The 18975-nt window shown below is 51.3% G+C and overlaps 3 protein-coding genes across 6 annotated transcripts in view; 1 reads left to right on the top strand and 2 right to left on the bottom strand.

Moving 5' to 3' along the window:
- Window positions 1-280: 280 nt before the first annotated feature.
- SYS1 (SYS1 golgi trafficking protein) overlaps window positions 281-18975 on the top strand; it is a 32821-nt gene continuing 14126 nt past the window's right edge. Inside the window, exons 1-4 of one of the 4 annotated variants that reach the window (XM_065922069.1) lie at window positions 281-1590; window positions 1806-2046; window positions 3470-3537; window positions 4646-4782. In XM_065922069.1, the coding sequence (XP_065778141.1) occupies window positions 1885-2046; window positions 3470-3537; window position 4646 (231 nt within the window). In that variant the 5' untranslated portion in view covers window positions 281-1590; window positions 1806-1884 and the 3' untranslated portion in view covers window positions 4647-4782. Of the gene's footprint in view, window positions 1591-1789; window positions 2047-3469; window positions 3538-4645; window positions 5936-18975 lie in introns of those variants that run through there. The other 3 variants (XM_065922067.1, XM_065922066.1, XM_065922068.1) reach the window with 3 other exon arrangements.
- On the bottom strand, window positions 11441-12911 carry TP53TG5 (TP53 target 5). The gene has a single exon (XM_065919801.1). It carries the CDS (start codon window positions 12585-12587, stop codon window positions 12039-12041), a length of 549 nt encoding a protein of 182 aa, XP_065775873.1. The 5' UTR covers window positions 12588-12911; the 3' UTR covers window positions 11441-12038.
- Window positions 18338-18815, bottom strand: LOC136158017 (large ribosomal subunit protein uL11-like). Its single transcript, XM_065919802.1, has one exon. It carries the CDS (start codon window positions 18813-18815, stop codon window positions 18399-18401), a length of 417 nt encoding a protein of 138 aa, XP_065775874.1. The 3' UTR covers window positions 18338-18398.

Consider the following 18975-nt stretch of genomic DNA (forward strand, 5'->3'; position numbering starts at 1 on the left):
GTTTACAATATTTCCAAATGATAAGGGAAGTCACACGTCTACTTTAGATAGAGTCTCAAGTTTCTTTACCTCTGTCTGGAATTGGATCAACTCAAGGTGATAACATGGTTATCACATGCTGTTCAGAAATTCTGATTGGCAAGTTACATGGGTCTTTGAAAAGTTTTTTTTTTTAATGTGAAAATAATTAGCAGAGGGTAGGTTAAATGATGGAAAACATTAATCTTGTCTAACTCCTCATTTCATAAACAGGGAAGCTGAGGTTTAAAGAAGGACGTGACTTGCTAGTCACCCAGCTAGTATGGCAAGCTCTAGAAAACCTGAATTCTTTTCCTGGAACCAGTTACTTCCCTTCTTTCCGTTCCAGAGGAGAACCTACGATCAAGAAAATCAAGGGGGATTGGTTGGCTGAGGCAGGAGTGAAATGACTCATCAACTTGCTGTTGCCCTTTCTCTATTCTTGACTTATTCAGCAAATATTTACTGAATGTCCACACTGTTTGGACTCAGAAGAGGTTATAGAGGAAACAGTTATGGCCGCAGACAGTGTCAGGATCTGCTTCCAAGTATGACTTCAGAACCTGGGCCTCCCCCCCTACCCCCACCCATTATAAATATAAATGGATAAACAGCTATAACTGAATATCTGTCTTATAAAACCCCCACTACTGTGTCTTCTAATATAGCTAAGTTGGGTCTGAGGACAAGGACGGTCTCATTTTAACATGTACAAATCTACCTGACACTCAGTAGGGCATGAAATCAGTGCTGTGATATTGGAAGCACCTGAATTTTATTTTATTTTGTCTTTTTTGCACCTGAATTTTAAAACAGGTTTTTTGTTTGTTTGTTTTATTTTGGCCATTTCATGTTTCATATAGGATCTTAGTTTCCGGGCCACTGAACTCCTTCCCCCTGCATTGGAGGCCGGGAGTTGTAACCACTGGATGACCAGGGAAATCCCCACCTGAATTCTAACTGCCACTAACTCTATATCTTTGAGACAGTGATGTTGCTTTCCCTCTCTAGCCCTTAGTTTTAATTATCTATAAACCAGAAACAGTGGCAAAATCATGTGTGGACTTGCTGGCTGGTTCATTTCAAGCGAGAAAGATGATATTGGGAGTTTAGGCTGAAAACGGAATGGACGTTATCATTTCGTTAACTCCCAAACATCTTTACCTCTCCCTCGGCCACTCGTCAACCGTCTGCTTTCACCGCCCTCTTTTTTTTTTTTTTTTTTTTTTTTCCCATTTCTCAACATTCTCCTCTAGAGGGCAAGCAAGCTCTACATTCTGTTGCCATACTTCCGTTCGCCTTCATTGTTTCCTTGCGCGCATGTGCGCACTTCATTTCCGGGATGACCTACGTTCGTTTGGCACCACGCCTGCGCAATCTCAGCCCCGCCCCCTCCACCCCGGAAACGCTTCCTTCCTACGCAGCCGCTACAGCCTCTGCAGCCGGTGGACCTTTGCCTCTCTAGGCCGGTATGGCCTCTCCTCCATGGTCCTGACTGTCAGCACCGTTTCGGTAGCCAGTCGGTGCGGTTGGGCCGCGCTCGGACGCTTCGGATCCTCGAGACCGTAACCGGTGAGTGAACCCCACAGGAGCTCGAGGACGAGCGGGGCCCGAGCAAGCTAGAACGGGCAGGGTTTCCCCTCACGCTGGGAATGGGTCTGTCCGCCCCGTCCTACTTCCCGCTCCCGGAATGGGCTCGCCGCCTCCATCCCAGTCCCTCCTCCCGGGCGGGGCGACGTTGTCATGGTGACGGCGGGCTGGCTGAGGCCAGGCGTGTGTCCTCGCAGGTGCAGGGGCGGCCCGGGGCCCATGGCGCGGCGGCGGCGCTGACCTGGGCCCGGGCGGCGGCCGGGCCCCGGGGGCGGCATGGCGGGCCAGTTCCGCAGCTACGTGTGGGACCCGTTGCTGATCCTGTCGCAGATCGTCCTCATGCAGACCGTCTATTACGGCTCGCTGGGCCTGTGGCTGGCGCTGGTGGACGGGCTGGTGCACAGCAGCCCCTCGCTGGACCAGGTGTTCGACGCCGAGGTAGGATCCCCGGGCTGGCGTGGGCGGCGTTTCGGCCTCACCTGGTGGTCTGACACTACCAGGCTCTACACCTGGCTGGACCACCAGACACTGAGGAAGTGACTTCACTTCTCTAAGCCCCAGGATCTCGGGTGCCAAATTGCGGCGAGGGGAATGGTTAAAAGAACATTCGTGGAGATATGGTGGGAACTGCCCGGACTTTGGAGTCAGGCCTCTGTTTAAGTTACACGTACTAGCTGTGTGACCTGGGGCAAGGATTATTCTCTCTCTGAACATCACTTTTCCTGTCTGCAAAATCATGAGACCGCTAGCAGGGAGGCTGTGGACTGCAGTACACAGAGCCTGGCTTTGGATTCAGAAATGCTTAGTGTCCAGCCGAGGCTGAAACATACCAACTGTGGGACTTTGGGCAAGTTGCTTCATCTTTCTGAGCCTGTTTCCTCTTTCGGAATAAAATAATCCTCAGCAAAATGTTATGAGACCCAGAGGGGCCTAGGAATAAGAAAATGCTTTGCAAAAGTGTAACGGAGGGCAGAGAAGTGTAAGCTTCACAGAGGCAGATGTGGTATGTAGTATTAAGCCCAGTTCTTGGAACCAGGAGATTTGGGATGGAATCTTTCCTCCTGCTTATCCTCTGTGTAGCCCTTGGGCAACTTATTATCCAAAAAGGTAATGACAACAATAATAATAATTTTATCAGATTATTGTGAGGATACTATGAGATAATGAACGTCACTCTTGCATGTTGAAAGAGTGTAGGCGTTCGGTATTTGATAGTACTGTAACAATAGTGGTGGAAGCTGCACACCCACCAGTTGCCTAGTAGTATCCTCTTAGGAGCCTCTGTCCTCCTGAGAAGGAGATGTGGAAATCTGAGGCTTTGCTGAAGAACTGTCTCATACACACTACCTGAATTCTAGACTGGTAGTTGACAGGCCTTTTTGTAAAGGACAAGATGATAAAGATTTTAGGTCACAACTACTCAGTTCTGCCATCATAGCACAAAAGCAGCCACGTGGACAATACTAAAGTGAATAGGTGTGACTGTGTTTCAGTAAAACTTTATTTACAAAAATAAGTGCCTGGCCCCTGGGGCCATAGTTTGCTGAACTATGAACTTTTATGCTGTTTACTTATTGTATCACTTTGGGCAAGTTACTTAACTTCTTTGGGTTTTTATTCCTTCTTTGTAAAATGAGGATGGTGATCCTTTCCTGGCTACTGTGAGGGGTCGGGTGAGATACAGTGATGGATGTCTGTAAAAGCAGCTTGTTAGAAATAGGCCATCATACAGACGAAGGGGCGTGTTGGCTTTTGTGGTCTCGGCAGGATGTTTGTTCCTTGGGGGGGGGGGGGGTCCTGGAGCCTGGGGCTCTGCCAGTTTTCTCCTCCAGCATATTTCCCTTTGTGATTTCCCCCTTAGATCCTGGGCTTTTCCACCCCTCCAGGCCGGCTCTCCACGATGTCCTTCGTCCTCAACGCCCTTACCTGGTGAGTATCACCAGTTTTCCTATCCAGCTTTTGGGGTCTTAGCGCTGGAACTAACTTTCTAAATTCGGACTTGACACAGGCTGGCACTTGCTCCTGGGTAGAGGTGGACTAACGTGGGTGGCAGAGACCAGTTCTGGGACTGGCTCCATCATAGAATTTCTTCCACCACTGTTCTGACTTAGCTGGGAAGCTCTTATGTTACTCTCTGCATGCTGCCTGGGGACAGCTTCCCTCTCAGATCACTTCCCTGATGTGGAATGAGGTGAGGGGAGGATTGGACTGGGAGTCAGGAGAACTGGATTCTATTCTTGGCCCATGTGCCATTAGCCAGGTTCCTTCCCTTCTCTCTGGGCGTCCGGTCCTCACTTGTACGCTGAGGACTTGGACTGAGAGGCAGTTTAAGCAAAGTGATTAAGAGCTTAGTCTCTAGAGGCTGATTCACTTGACTTTGACTCTCAGCTCTACCATTAGTCTAGTGACTGTGGACAAGTTAATCTGTCTAAGCCCCAGTTTCTTCGTCAGTAAAATGAGGCTAATAATATTACCCACCTCATAATTGTAAGGGTTTCACGAGTTCATTCACAGGAGGTACTTAAAACAATGCCTTGCATGTTGCTGTTCTTGACCTTTCCCTGGAGGTTGAAAACTGGTGGGGTGACTGTGACCTGGATTTGGCTCCCAGATATGTTCTGTTTGACTTACCCAGTTGTCAACCCATGCAGCGTGTTTAAGATTTTTTTTTTCCACTTAATTGAAAATCAGGATATCTTATATTAAAAACCTAGATTTCTGGTGTCTCTTAAGAAAATGGGATGATCAGTTGATTCCAGGCCAGCCTTCTAGCCTGGCGGTTTGTCTCGCTGCGGGCCCCACTTTAGATGGAACATGTCTGCTTCGTGGTGCACAGCCCCCCCAGTCTCTCGGAGCCCCTTGAGCGGCAGTTGCCCTGATCATCACGCTCATACTTCTTCCTCCTCCCCCGCCTGACTCACTCTCAGCACTCCCCGCCGGGTTCCTCTGGGCATCTGACAATGTGACCCCTGCCTCGCACTCCTCTCGCTTGCTCCTGACCCCTGTGCTGACATCCTGTGTCCCCACACTCCCCCAGATAAGCTGACCGAAGGCCAGGACAACCCAGTGACAGCTCACTGCCGTCCTCTCCCCACAGTGCCCTGGGCTTGCTGTACTTCATCCGGCGAGGGAAGCAGTGTCTGGATTTCACGGTCACTGTCCATTTCTTTCACCTCCTGGGCTGCTGGCTCTACAGCTCCCATTTCCCCTCGGCGCTGACCTGGTGGCTGGTCCAGGCCGTGTGCATTGCGCTCATGGCTGTCATCGGGGAGTACCTATGCATGCGGTCGGAGCTCAAGGAGATCCCCCTCAACTCCGCCCCGAAGTCCAGTGTGTAGTGTCGGGTCTTTTGGACACCCTGCTGGGCACTTGACCACCCTCACAACCCCTTGGGCTGCTCGGACCACCAGGTGAGGTCCAGCCCAGGCCTGAGAGGAACCCGGGAAATGTGAAGTCTTGGTTGGTGTGGGGGAGAGAGTGAGGCCCCCGTCAAGAAGGTGGGTAGCGGGCAGGATCAGAGCTGCAAGAACCACCTCTGTCCACAGAAACCTTGGGAGGTCAGCATGGGCACCTCTTTCAGGGTCATAGCAGAATTGGAACCATGTCACTCTTGAGCCACCATACCTGTCACCAGCCTGTTATTTTAAAAAAAAAAATCTGATCGGAGCAAACCACTCTTCTAGCCATCTGTCTTACCTCCTGGGACAGCCGTTATATACCTTTGCCACGTTGCCCTGACTGCAGCTGTTCAGTTGGAACAACCCTTGGCTTCTGGATCCAGAGCCACAGAAAGAGATGTAGGTGCCCAGTAAATAGCAGGCTGCTATCAGGCAGAGGATGGCAGGTGGAGGCATCAAGCAGGAAAAAAAAAACCCCAAAAAGCGAACAGCTGGCGTCCTGCTGCACACACGCACACACACCCCTGAACCCCGAGACTGTCTTCCGGTTCTCTCTGCTGGGTCCCCACGCTGCTGCCGGCTTTCCACATAGCGGGCCGGAGGACCCAGAGAAGAATCCCGGCATCGCTGCCCGTCGCGTGTTTGACCTGGCGTCACAGCCTGTTCTCTAGGAATGACCGGGCTCTCCGGCTCCCACAGACCTCCGTTCTGGCTGTACTTCCGTCTTCCCGCCTTATTTGGAATCCCACAGTGGGAGGGAACCGTGAGCGCCCAGACCCAGGGAGCCCAGCCTTGCAGCTTGAGGGGTACTTGATTGTACCATAGGAGATAGGAATTTGCTACCAAACTGTTTCTTTGAGGTGGAGTGTCCTCTGTGAGGGGGCTTGCAGCTGCCCTTCCTGTGTACATAAATACAGTATTTTCCACGGTTCTGCCTGCGCTTTATTTTATAATGCCATGCTTGGGACTGGGAGGGGTCAGCACAGTCAGACATTCATTAGAGCCAGGAGCTAGAAAGAACTATTAGGCCACCTTTTTTTTTTTCCCTTCTTGAGCCCAAGTGTTCCTCCAGTTGGTTAAAACATGGAGTGCGGGGAACTCCTGTGTCCCAGCCCCACCCGTAGCCTTCTCCGCTTCACCTTGGCGAACCGCCATGACTCAGGATGCCTTTCCCACTTGCCAGATTTCTGAGTGTGCCCAGTGAAACGCACCGGCCTAGACCCACCTCCTCATAGAAACCACTGCTGCTCCCCGCGGGCCCTCCGCAGCCTCCCTGAGCGAGCTGACGGAGTTCCTCTTTCAGATTCAGGGCTACACAGATGGAAACTTGTGCTCTCTCCCCCAGAAGCCTTTCCAGCCTCCTGGCTGCCAGTCCTGCAGGATAGGAGGTGGAGGCTGACAGGATGAAAGCTGAAGAGTGAACATGCCTGGGCAGAAGCTGGGCAAAGGCTTGGGTGAAGCGCCGCAGGCACAGGGCGCCCTGGCCAAGCGGGGAGGGAACGGTTGTTAATGGGCCTCTAATCCTGGCTGCAGAGTCCACGAGGTGGGACCGGGCTGAGATGGCTTCCCCTGCGTCGGGAGTTTCCCCAGACACCAGAGACTACAGGCAGGCGACTCCCTTTAGCGGAAAGCCTCAGAGCCCTCACGTCACGCGGCAGGCTGTGGCGGCACCCGTCTTTGGGGCTTTCCCACAAGGGCTGGTGGCGCCGCGCCGCACGTCTTCTCTGATGACAGGTCTCTGCCCCCAGAGTGTCAGTTGGATCTTTTTTGGAAACTGCCCGAAGTCAGGGGAGCTAACGTGTTTTTTTTTTTTTTTTAAATAATATATGACTAAGCTGCAACTTTACTGAGATGCTGATGAATTCTAAAGTGATAAAGCAGTGTCTAGAGGCAAGTTCCAGAGAGGAAGTAATAGCATCCACTTGAGGACAAGAGATGTCCAACAGTAGACTAAGTCTGTACGTCTCCTTGCTCACTTAATCTCCCCAACAACCCTCAGAAGTAGGAAGTATTCCGACGGTCCAGTGGTTAAGACTCTGCACTCTCAGTGCAGAGGGCACGGGTTTGATCCCTGGTTGGGGAACTAGGGTCCCATATGCTGCTTGGTGTGACCGACAAAAAAAGAAGAAGTAGGAAAAACCATCTGTGTCTTACAGATGAGGAAACTAAGGAACTTGCCCAAGGTTATGTTAGGGGCTGGCCGACCAGGATTTGGGTTTCGGTAGTGAAATTAATAAACTCATTCTGAAGACATTAATAATCAAGAATGTTTACATTCTTATTGGTTAAACAATCTGTACTTTGTAATCGTACTTTCTCATCCTACTGTATTGTTGTAAATACTAAGGATGTAAAAAGCTTTGTAAATATTGCTTGTTTTTCAAGAAAAACTAACAGGCAGTACATTAAACACAGCCACAGATTTTCAAGTGAACATGAGGATGTTGGAAATGTTTTTATTTCCAAAGGATAAAGAAGAATACCTAGATCAGAAAGTTACCTCCACCCCCCACTGAGTTGATGTAGCTCTTGACTTTGTAGGGGTGTGATGGCTAGACACCCTGTTCTTCTCCCCATTCACTACTCAACTCCAGCTATTTGGAGAGAGAAGTGGAAAGTAGGACATAGTGGTACTCTTAGACTGGTTTATGACCCGAAAGAAGGGTGGTAAGAGAGAAAGGGATGTCTGACTCTGAGGCTGCCTCCAACCCCTCATTCTGGGTAGGCCTGTCCAGATCAGAGCCAAACGGGGGCCATAATGGCACGGGGGGGGGAGCGGGGGGCGGGAAGCTCCAGGTCCCCTTAAGTCTTATGGGAGGGACAATTGAGACAGGTTAGCTTCCCCTGGAAGGTGAGTCTGACACTGTCTTCAGTGACTCCCCGGATCAAGGTAGCTTCCTCCTGGCATCCCCAGAGGGCAGTTGGCATGTAGCCCAGGGACCAGAGAGCCTTAGGGGCCGGGGGAGTAGGGGCCAATTCTGGGCCCCAAAGAGGGGGGCCTTGTGGAGGGGGAATTCAAAGCTGCTGCCTTGGGGGACTTCCCTGGTGGTTCAGTGGCTAAGGCTCCATGCTCCCAAGGCAAGGGGCACAGGATTGGTCCCTGGTGGAGGAACTAGATCCCACATGCTGCTACAGACCTGGCTCGGCCAAATTAAAAGTGCATATGTATTTTTTAAAAAGCTACTGTCTTGCTTGAGGTTTTCTGTAGGAAAGTAGCAAAGGGTGATGAAACAGCCCTGAGACAAGGGGGTAGAGAGAGAGAGCTGAGAGCTTTAATCCTTGTCCTGCCTACATGACCAAGTCAGGGAGAATTCCAGGGGCCTGATATTAGAAGACTTTAGAGAGCAGCTGTGGAGTGCCCTGTTAAGTCCTGGAGTCCCATTGCTACCTGTGAGACCTTGGACAAGTTACTTAACCTTCCCTGGGTTGAGCTTCCTGGGTTTTTGTGAGGGTTCAGTGAGATGTCATATGTAAAGCACTGTGCCTGGTATGTAAGAAGTGATTCATGAATCTAAACAGTTAGGATTAAGGCACCACGACCCCCTCCCCATTTTACAGAGGAGACCCCTTTCTTCAGAGCCTTGGCTGTGAAATGGGGGACAGGCCTGTGCCCATAACGTAAGTACAGCAACAAAGCATTGAGCTGCTATGTGCCGTGGGCTGTAAAGTGACACGTTTCTAACTTAATCCTGTGACGTTGGCACCGTTGTTTTCCCCATTTTGCAGACAATGAAACTGAGGCTTAGGAATAAATAGCTTTCCTCAGCATCAAACAGCTGATAAGAAGCCAGGCCTGTCTGCCTCAGCAACCTCGTCCCCATTTCATATTCCAATCATGTTTAAATAGTTCATGGCCCACATTGGGAGAGGGGCAGCCTCCAGGATCCAGATGCTATTTTAGCAAAAGGTTGTGAACTTGAACATAAGGTTGGCTTTTTAAACAAGCAGCTGGTTCCCTAAAGGTGGGCAGTTAGCCAACTGCCCATAAGTGAGAAACAGGGCCAGTACTGGCCTTGGGGCTTTATTATGGCACGGAGGCATGGAAAAAAGGCCAAACGTTCAACATCCCACAAGCTAATTTCAGCTACATCAAGCCTGATTTGCTCAGAGCCCTCTGGAATGGCTCTTAGTATCCCTCTTTTTATAAACAGATGAAATAGGCTCTGAGAGATCATGTGACTTGTTACAAATTCAGACGCTTAACATTTTCCCCTAGTTAACTGTTGGGTAGCCGTTTCTCCTATAGTCAGTTTATCTCTGAGATCATTTGCAGCATCCTGCCCAAATCAGGATCTAACTGATCCCTGAAGAGGAGCCTCAGGTTGAGGTTGTTAAACAAAAGGAGAATGGTAGTGGGGAGACCCTGGTTCTGGGATCATGGGAGGCGGGTTGCTTGAGCCTAAATGCCAGCAGGTAGAAGGGATAAGGCTGCAAGGAGCGAACTGCTGGGAGTTATTCACATGCACGAGGCCTGCGTCCTGCCTCCCCCTGCAGCACACTGGCCACACTGGGTCCCAGCCAGCCTAGGCACACAGGCTCCTGTCTGCTCACTCAGTGGCCTCTCCATGGGCCACTCAGGCCCAGCTCTAGCTCCCAGTTGGGCAAAGCAGGAGTTGCCAATCTTCCCTAGGCTCAGGGCTTTTCATCCCCTATGTGGGGCTCCTTGGAGGAAGATTGGAATGAAGATTAGCATAACCCCCCTTACCCCCAGGGTTGGTTGGTTGATTTGGGAGCTCGTTGCTCTGATTGCTTGCTGATAGCCCACTGGACAGAAGATTACTTGAAGTTTGACAGAATGGAAGGCACTTAGGAGGAAAGGTTGAGTAGAAGGTTGATGGGATTGATGATGCTGGGCAAGGGAGTCGAAATGGGAAGTACCCAGGAGTCAGGCTGGATTGTGGGCTGAGTGGGTGTATAGCTTGAGGTGGGGGTTGCAGGAATGGAAGGTGTGTGGAGGGAGAGGGGGGGGATGCCCGGGACGGGAACTCTGCACCTGGTGACCACAGGTGGAGGGCAGTGAGGTACAGAGTGGTCCCATGCCAGGCTGTCTGTGGTGGCTTGGTTTCTGCTGATGCCCACCCCAGGGATACTCAGTCACGGTGCTGGGCCTCACTGGGGAGGAGGGATGTGAACCTGTGGATTCAGTGGGAGCCTCTCCTGTCCTTCCCCCTCCCTCCCAATCTGAGGGTCTCCATCACTGCCCTGACTCCCTGGGGGTGGGGTTGGAGGCTCTGCACCCCTCCGTGGCCCTGCTGCTTTCCTGAGGGCGCCTGCCTGCCTCCAGGGGCAGATAGAACATGACAGTCTTCATCCAGAGAAAGCCTGGGCCCCCTCAGCTTTCCTCTCCCTAATGGCACGTTCAGGGCCCTGTGGCTCCTACCAACAACGGGGGTGACCCTGAGCAGATGTGGGGTTGGAGGATGGGCGTGCTGTGTCTGTCACATGGGAGCAGTGAGACAAAAAAACAATTCCCAGCCTGACTGGTGCTTCCCGTGACCCAGGAGGGGTCATTTCCAGCTGACATCCACTGACATCCGGCTCCGTGATAATCAGGGCACAACGCCCGTGTTTGACGGGCTGGATGCTGTGTTGCACCTTTTCCCCTTCGGGAGGTGGGATGGGGAGCAGCCGGGAGACCTGGTTTAGAGGTCTTACTGTGCCACTTGCCAGGACCGTCCCATCTTGGAGCCGCAGTGGTTTCCTGCTCTCCTAGCCTCGCAGGGTCATTGTGAGGCACCCGGCACCAGGAAGCACACAAGAAACGTTCCCCTTCTGTGACTTCATGGAGTGCCCAGCTCCGGAGGCCGGCTCGCGGAGGGGGGGAGGGGACCAGCCCACTGGCTTCTTTGTTCCGGGTTCTACACTGACGTCAGGGACCTGGGGATAGACTGAGATTATTACCCTGAAGTAGTGATTCACACCCCCACCCCCAGTCCTTACCTTGTCGGAGAGACTTTCCTCCATCCTGTCCAGCCCCAGAAAAACAGGCAGAGCCAGTGGCATATAGGAGATTTTATTTGTAGGCTCACGAATTCTCCCGCCCTTCCCTCCCGGTCCATGATTGTGCCATCTCCCGCGCTCTCCGCACACCTCGGGCTCCCGGGCTCCCGTCCAAGGTCACACCTGCGAGCAGAGACCTCGGCGTCAGTCGGGAGTTAAGACCGCCCCCAGGGGGCGCTGCGGGCCAGGGAGAGGGCTTGGGGACCGGGGCGCTGCGGCGCCGGGCCCAAAGATGCCGCCAGCTTTGCTGATGGGGCAGCCTCCTTTCAGGCGGACTCCCAGGCCCCTCACCCTCTTCCTTTCTTGGAAACTCAGCGAAGGGGCTGAAGTATTTCTTTTGTTAAGGAACTTTTTGTTCAGAGTAAATCATATTTGTGGTTGGTGGTGGTGCTGGTGGTGCTTTAGTCCCTAAGTGGTGTCTGACTCTTTAGGACCTCATGGACCATAGCCCACCAGGCTCCTCTGTCCATGGTCTTTCCCAGGCAAGAATACTGGAGTGGGTTGCCATTTCCTCCTCCAGGGGATCCTCCCGACCCAGGGATTGAACCCAGGTCTCCTGCACTGGTAAGGGACTTTTTACTGTTGAGCTACCAGGGAAGTCCAAGTCTTATTTGAGGCATGAATAAATACAATAGAGTGTAGATCAAAGAGGGGATGGGATGCAGCAGAGCCCTACTTGACCTCTCCCTCTCCCCTCTTCCCCCCACATTTGGAAATCCCTGGACTCATTTCTCAATGAGATTCTGAACCACAGCAGTTTGGTCCCTCCCAGGCCTCTAGGCAATGGATGCCCCGCCTCAGGACCACGTTCCCAGTGTCGTCCTCCTCCAGAGTCCCTGCTTGGGTCCTGAGACCCACTGCCCTGCTGCATGGCTTTGGTCAACGGCTTCCACCTCTCTGGGCTTCCCTCTCTGGACGGAAGGTCGGGCCTCCCAGCACCGCCAGCCACAGCCCCCAAGACTCTGGACCCTACGCCCTGGCTCTGGGCCCAGCTCGGGGCCAGCATTTCACCCTGGGCTGGCGGTGGTGGTGTCACACCTTGTACATATGGACCATCGGCAGCTCCAATGATGCGGAGCAGAAGCGGGTGCAGCAGCGCTTGACCCAGCGCAAGGCGGAGGATCTGCACATCACCCGGGGCCCCGGGAGGTGGACTCGTGTGGGCAGCCCCTCAAACCAGACCCACTGGTTCGCTCTTTCCAGCTGTTTGGTACCCTCCGTGGGAGTTCTGCCCTGGGGGGTCTTCAGGAAGATGACTCGGGGGTCCCCAGTGAGTGGCTGCCTTGTCTGGGCTCCGGGACCGGTGGTCAGGCTGTGACCCTGCGATGCCGTTGGGGCCTCAGGCTCCATCTGCTCCTCTTCCTGTGGCATAGCTTCCTGTGCCCTGGGCCTCGGCCCCTCACGTTCCTCAGGCTCCTCAGGCTCCTCAGGCTCCCCTGTGGGCTTTAAGTTCTTGGAGTCCAGTCTCTGGTAGGAGCACCCAGCCTCCTCCTCCTCCTCCTGGAGCGCTTTGTTATTTTGTTCCACTTCATCACAGACATTGTCGTACCTGGCCGGGAGAGGAACAGTGGTCAGCAGCATAGGACCGAGGCTCTGGTCCTCCGCTAGCCCCGAGACAGCTGCGCTGCCGCCGCCTTGGGGGGCCAGTCAGGAAAGCCTCGGAGAACCCGGAAAGAAGCTTCTCCAGCACTCAGAGGCCTTTGCCTGGGGGCAGGGGACACGGTGACAAACGCTGGCAGAAGGGACGAGAAAGGCTAGAAAAGCCTTTGGCGACGGCTAGTAGTTAGGACACTAGAAACGCGTCGTACCTGCATCAGCCCCTAGATTAGGGCTCTGCCTGTCTGGATTTCAGTTGACAGAGTGGACTGGTCCAGTTTTTTTTTTTTTTTTTTTTCTTCTTTTAAATTGTTTTCTTGTTCCAAGACATCTTAGAAAGTAACTCCAGTGACCCCCCCCCCCGCCCCCCATCCCACCTCACTTCTGGAGGGGCAGGATAGCTTCCTCTCAACAACACAGTCGGGGCTTGGGGCCAGTTAGGGCTGGCTCTGTAAAAAGGGTTGGAAAACTCTGGGCCTGATGATCCTGACCCTTTGGGCTCGGTGTTTCCTGATCTCCTGTATCGAGGGGGGAATTTAGAGGGAGGAAACCGGAGTGGGGAGTTCACCAGAGGTGTTAGACTTTCCAAAAGGGTATCTGTCACAGACTGAAGTCCTCTGCAGCCGTGGCCGCCCTGTCCTAGCTGAGCACGTGTGGGGAGAGGCCTCACGCTCAAGGTTAGACACCACTGAGGACAGTCACGGCCACCGCTGGTCGGGGGCCCACCCGGCGTCAGGCCCAGGGCCCTCACCGCAGTCCTGCAAGGCAGAAGGCGGCTTGGAGAACACAGGCTTTGGAGACACACTGCGGGTCAGACTTGCTTCTGCCCCTTACTGTCTGTGTCATTTGGGGCAAGAGACGTGTCCTGTCAGAGCCTTAGTTCCCTCATCTGAAAACTGAGATATTTCTGTCTAACTAATAGGGTTTTTATGGAGAGTAGATTAGGTGGGAAAATGCTCTGCAGGGTACCTGGCCCTTGAAGAGTGAAAGTGAAAGTCGCTCAGTCGTGTCTGACTCTGTGACCCCATGGTCTATACAGTCCATGGAATTCTCCAGGCCAGAATACTGGAGTGGGTAGCCTTTCCCTTCTCCAGGGGATCTTCCCAACCCAGGAATCAAATCTAGGTCTCTTGCCTTGCAGGCAGATTCTCTATCAACTGAGCTATCAGGGAAGCCCTTAGCACAGGTGCCTTATAAACGTCAGCTTTCTTAGCATCGATGTGAAGTGGGAGAGAGCTTGGCCTCAGCAGGATGACTAGTCTGTGGGTGACTCTGTGGGTAGTGATGACTTGGGAGGGGCGGGAGGGGGGCCCGCTTGCTCAGAGCCCCAGGTGGTAGTACCATGACTGGATGATTATGACCATGCTTATGACAACAGCTCTGATTTCAGCTGGGAACAGTTTCAAATCCTAGCTCTGCCACTTAGCAGCTCAGTTAATGGAACAAGTTACAGCATCTCTTGAGCCCCAACTCCCCATCATTAAAACAGGGCTACGAAACGACTCCCTTTCTCCCAGAGCCTTGTCAAAATGAGGGTTACTAAACTCCTTAGCACAGTGCCTGTTCCTAGTAAAGACGGCTGTTGGGCCCATGATGGGGGCCATGGGCGGGCCAAGCTCACCCAGAGGAGATCCCCAGGATCTTTGGAACCCTGAGCAGTGAATTCCAGCACCTTCTGGCCAGGCTATACAGTTCTTGGACCCGAGGGTTCGAGCTTTTGAGCAGCTTCAAGAGCGACAAGTGTTTTAATACCTGCCAGGGATGAAGAACCAGAAAAAAAAAACCCAAGCAAACATGGAAGCTTCAGCTTTCTTGGGATAGCCTCCCAACCCCCACCTGGAGCTTGGCTCAGCTCAGCTCAGGGCGAGGCCTGTTGAGTCCTTCCGGCTCCCTTGTGGCAGCCCCGAGCAGCACAGAGTGGGGGCTCAGGCTCCCTTTAGTGGGCACCCAAACGAGGCATCTCACCATTTTAAGTCGGTTCCGCTCGATTACTTTGCTGACAGGCTGATGTATCTTGTCCTGTGGTTCCTTAGCTTGCTTCTGACAGAGAGAGGGAAGGAGCGGGGTGGGGGGAAATGCTAACACAGGATGAGCCCCCTGAATGCCCAGTAATGCCTCTCCACTGGACTTGGCTAGACTGCGATTTTTGTCACCTTGGTTTGGGGTGGAAATGGGGAGCCCATTCTGACTCTCCTGACCACCCCCCTTCACCTTTCCCCCTCCCCCTAGACGGAAAGACCCCCACCCTGGGCATGGTTGGACACTTTGTTGAGACGTCCACTAGATCCAGTCCCAAGTCCAACCTTGGAAACCACCTTATTCTTGGGCCTCTTCTTTGCCAATGGACGCATGCTGGAGCTGTGGCACATCCTGGACAGACGGCGCAAGACTGGTACCTGGCCCTGCCTGCGCCCTGTCCGCCCCCAGCTCAGCCCACACTCAGGCGGGGCGTCAGGATGCTTGTGCTGGTGCTCCCAGGGAGGGGGGCTGTGACATCACTGAAATGTGTGACAGTGGCAGGGCTGGGTCTCCAAGGAGTGTGTGTGTGGCAGGGGCGGAGGGTGAGAAGGTGGCTCCTGTCTGTGCAGATACCTAGTAGGTGCCAGGCAGAGGCATATACTGTCACCGTCTCCCTGCAAGGTAGAAAGATTCCCCCACCACCTTTTTTAAATGAAGAAATCAGGGTTCAAAGAAATTAAATAAGTTACTCAAGGCCAACACAGCTGGAGAATGGTGGAGCTAGGAACATAAGGTCTGACAATCAGCCCATGAAACCTGGTTCTCAACTGTGCTCATCTGTTCATTCATGTCATACATGCTCGTTCATGTGTTCTGCTGTGTGTCCGGTGTGTTCTAAGTGCTGGAATAAAAAAAAAAATTCTGCCATCAAGGAACTTACATTCTAGTGGAGAAGAGACAGTATGTGTTCTTGTAAAGATTCAATAATGGGCTGTCTGAAACAATGTATATGTGTGTGTGAATATGTGTTTATCATAAATTTTACCGAAAGAAATCTAAAATAATAAACTTCTACAAATACTCTATTGTGAATCCCATAGGGCCAGTTTACTCTTAGAGTAAACTTTTCTCAAATTTTGCCTAACTCTTGCATCCACAGCCAACCTATGGTTGTAATTAATGAACAGATGTCATTCCAATATGAATGTTGACGTTTTCGTTCATACTAAAGAGTAAGAAGAAAGTGTAAAAGTGGAAGAACGAAGATGTTGGAATCCATTTCTCAATGATCAGATCGACTTGCTTACTGTCACTGTTTTCAAATACTGGGAGTATATTTGCTCAGCATCTTTTGGTTGTGTGTGGCTATTTACAGTGTACAGGCATACCTCAGAGATATGGCGAGTTCAATTCCAGACCACTGCAATAAAGTGAATTACCAGAGTCTTTTGGTTTCCTAGTGTATATAAAAGTTATGCTATACTATAGGTTATTAAATGTGCAATAATAGCACTATGTCTAAAAAATGTGCATACCTTAATTTAAAAATACTTAATTGATTAAAAAAACCCTTATCATCGTCTGAGCCTTCAGTGAGATGTAGGAGTAACATCAAAGATCGCAAGTCACCATGACAAGTAGAGTAGTGAAAAGATTTGGAACATTGCGAAAATTACCAAACTGAGGCACAGAGACATGAGTTGAGCAAATGCTGTTGGAAAAATGGCACTGACAGGCTTGCTGAACACAGGGTTTCCACATCCCTTCAGTTTGTAACAACCTCACTCTCTGAAGTGCAGTAGAGTGAAATAACATGAGATCTGCCTGTAACAGCTACAGACAGGACACATTTACCTTTAATCCACATTGTTAACATTTCCTCCATGTGCTTTGGCCACCTGATGCACAAAGTCGACTCACTGGAAATGACCCTGATGCTGGGAAAAGATTGAAGGCAGGAGGAGAAGGAGGCGACAGAGGAATAGATGGTTGGATGGCATCACCAACTCAGTGGACATGAGTTTGAGCAAACTCGGAGATAGTGAACGACAGGGAAGCCTGGCGTGCTGCAGCCCATGGGGTTGCAAAGAGTCGGACATGACTTAGTGACTGAACCCACCAATGAACATTTCCTCCATGGTGTTCTAGACCAGAGGTTGGCAATTTCTTCTTTAAGAAGCAAGATAGTGAATACATTAACTTTTGCAGGCCATGTAGTTGCAGCTGCCTAACTGCTCTTGGAATGTGAAAGCAGCCACAGATAAGGAAATGAGTGGGCCTGACTGTGTTGCAATAAAATTTATTTACAAAAATAGTGGGCCAGATTTGGTCCAGGACCAACTCCTGGCCTAGACAATCAATAGGATAATAAACCAAAACCTGATTTGTTACATTTACTTATTTCTGTGGTGTGAATACTTCAGCCTACCAGTGTGATGTCACTGAATGCAGATTTGAACAGAAAGGCAGTCACCTCCATTATATATTACATATTTTACTATATTTGTGCAGTTGTAAAGATTCCCAAGATCATAGATAGTAGCAAAAGGTAGTAAGAAATTAGGAAATGTTGAGTTTGAGCACTTTCCATCTTTGTTTTTAATATCATTAACTCGATGAAGTTGGTATGATTTAAGTTTTAATGATCATGTTGCATAACAACCAGCCAGCTGAGTTCCTAAAAACGTCACATGCCTCTGTGAGCCCTCACGAGTCAGCTCTAGCACGCTCCTGTGAGCGTTAGATGGGAAGAAGTGCGTGGGGAGAAGTAAACAGGTGGACGGGAAATGGAGAACAAAGGTGGAAAGTTTGCTGTATTGAAAGGGATGGGGCTTCCCTGGTGGCTCGGTGGTGAAGAATCTGCTAGCCAACGTGGGGCACGGGTTTGAGCCCTGATCTGGGAAGATCCCACGCGCCTCAGAGCATTTAAGCCCATGCACAACTCCTTTACCTGTGATCTGGAGCCTGTGGGCCACAACTACTGGAGCCTGCACGCCCTAGAGCCCATGCTTCACCACAAGAGAAGCCACTGCAATGAGAAGCTTGTGCACCACAAGTAGAAAACTCGCCACAACTAGAGAAATGCCGGTGCAGCAACGAAGACCCAACACAACCGAAAGGAAAAAGAGAAAAGGATGAACACTGCTACATTTGAAATGGGTAACCAACAAGGTCCTACTGTACAGCCCAGGGAACTCTGCTCAATGTTACATGGCAGCCTGGATGGGAGGGAGTTCGGGGAATGGATGCATGTGTGTGTATGGCTGAGTCCCTTCGCTGCTCACCTGAAACTGCCACAACATTGCTAATCATCTATACTGCAATACAAAATAAAAGGCTTTTTAAAGAATGGGATAGGACCCTCTCACTGACAAGATGAGATGTGAGGAGAGACCCGAAGGAGGTGAGGGAAGTGGGGAGAGGTAGTGGCAGAAGGTGAGGGCAGAGAAAGTCCTGGTGGAGGGGCTGGGACAGATTGTGGGAGATTTGAACAACTCAGGCTGCTCTGAGTAATCTGCCCACCTGGCTGCGTCTGAATAATCGGAAGAGCTTGTGACGTACAGCTTCTCCCTCACCACCCACTCAGTCGGCCAGTTTGAAACCCAGCAAGTGTGGGAACCAAATCCACAGCATACCCAGATGGAGGGGTGTACATGCATGTGGGGTGCTCACCTCTGCCTTTTAGGGGAGGTGGACCAAGACCAGACTACTGCAAAGCTTTTTTTTCGGTTGTCAAATAATCCTTTATTTTTCTTTTTCCTTTGCAGTCCTTAACTAGCTGGCCACTCCACAGCATCACTGTTGATGTCATCTATGATGTCATGAGGGTGGCGGCCATCAACATTGCAGCCCAGACTGGGTGATCTCTTTAATGGTTCCAGAGAGTTCTCTAGCTAGAGGTTGATGCCACATCTGCTGGGCAATGTTGACGATCTCATCAAAAGTGATGGTTCCACTGTGCTTAATGTTTTTCTGCTTCTTTCTGTCTCTTGGTGGTTCCTTGAGAGCTTTGATGATCAGGGCAGAAGCAGAAGGTACCACCTCAATCTGGGCCTGTCTGTTCTGAATCAGTTTCACTGTAATACTCAGACCCTTCCAATCACCAGTTGCCTTGGTGATGTCATCACCAACCGTTTTTGGAGACAGACCCAGGGGGCCAATCCTGGGGGCCAGGGCAGATGTGGCACTGACTTCCCCACCAGTGCACCTCAGGTACACGACTTTGATCTCGTTGGGGTCACACTTTGGCGGCATGGTGAAGGCGGCTGCTGAACCCGGATTTGGGACAATTGAAGAAAGTTGCACCTTTGCCTCCTCTGAGCCGAAAGCGGAAAGCTGCACAGCTTCTTCTTCTTTTTTTTTTTTTTTTTGCACAGCTTCTTATATGGCCATGCCCTTTCTTATTAGGGTGGAG

The sequence above is a fragment of the Muntiacus reevesi genome, chromosome 2, assembly GCF_963930625.1.
Source record: "Muntiacus reevesi chromosome 2, mMunRee1.1, whole genome shotgun sequence".
Classification (NCBI taxonomy): Eukaryota; Metazoa; Chordata; class Mammalia; order Artiodactyla; family Cervidae; genus Muntiacus; species Muntiacus reevesi.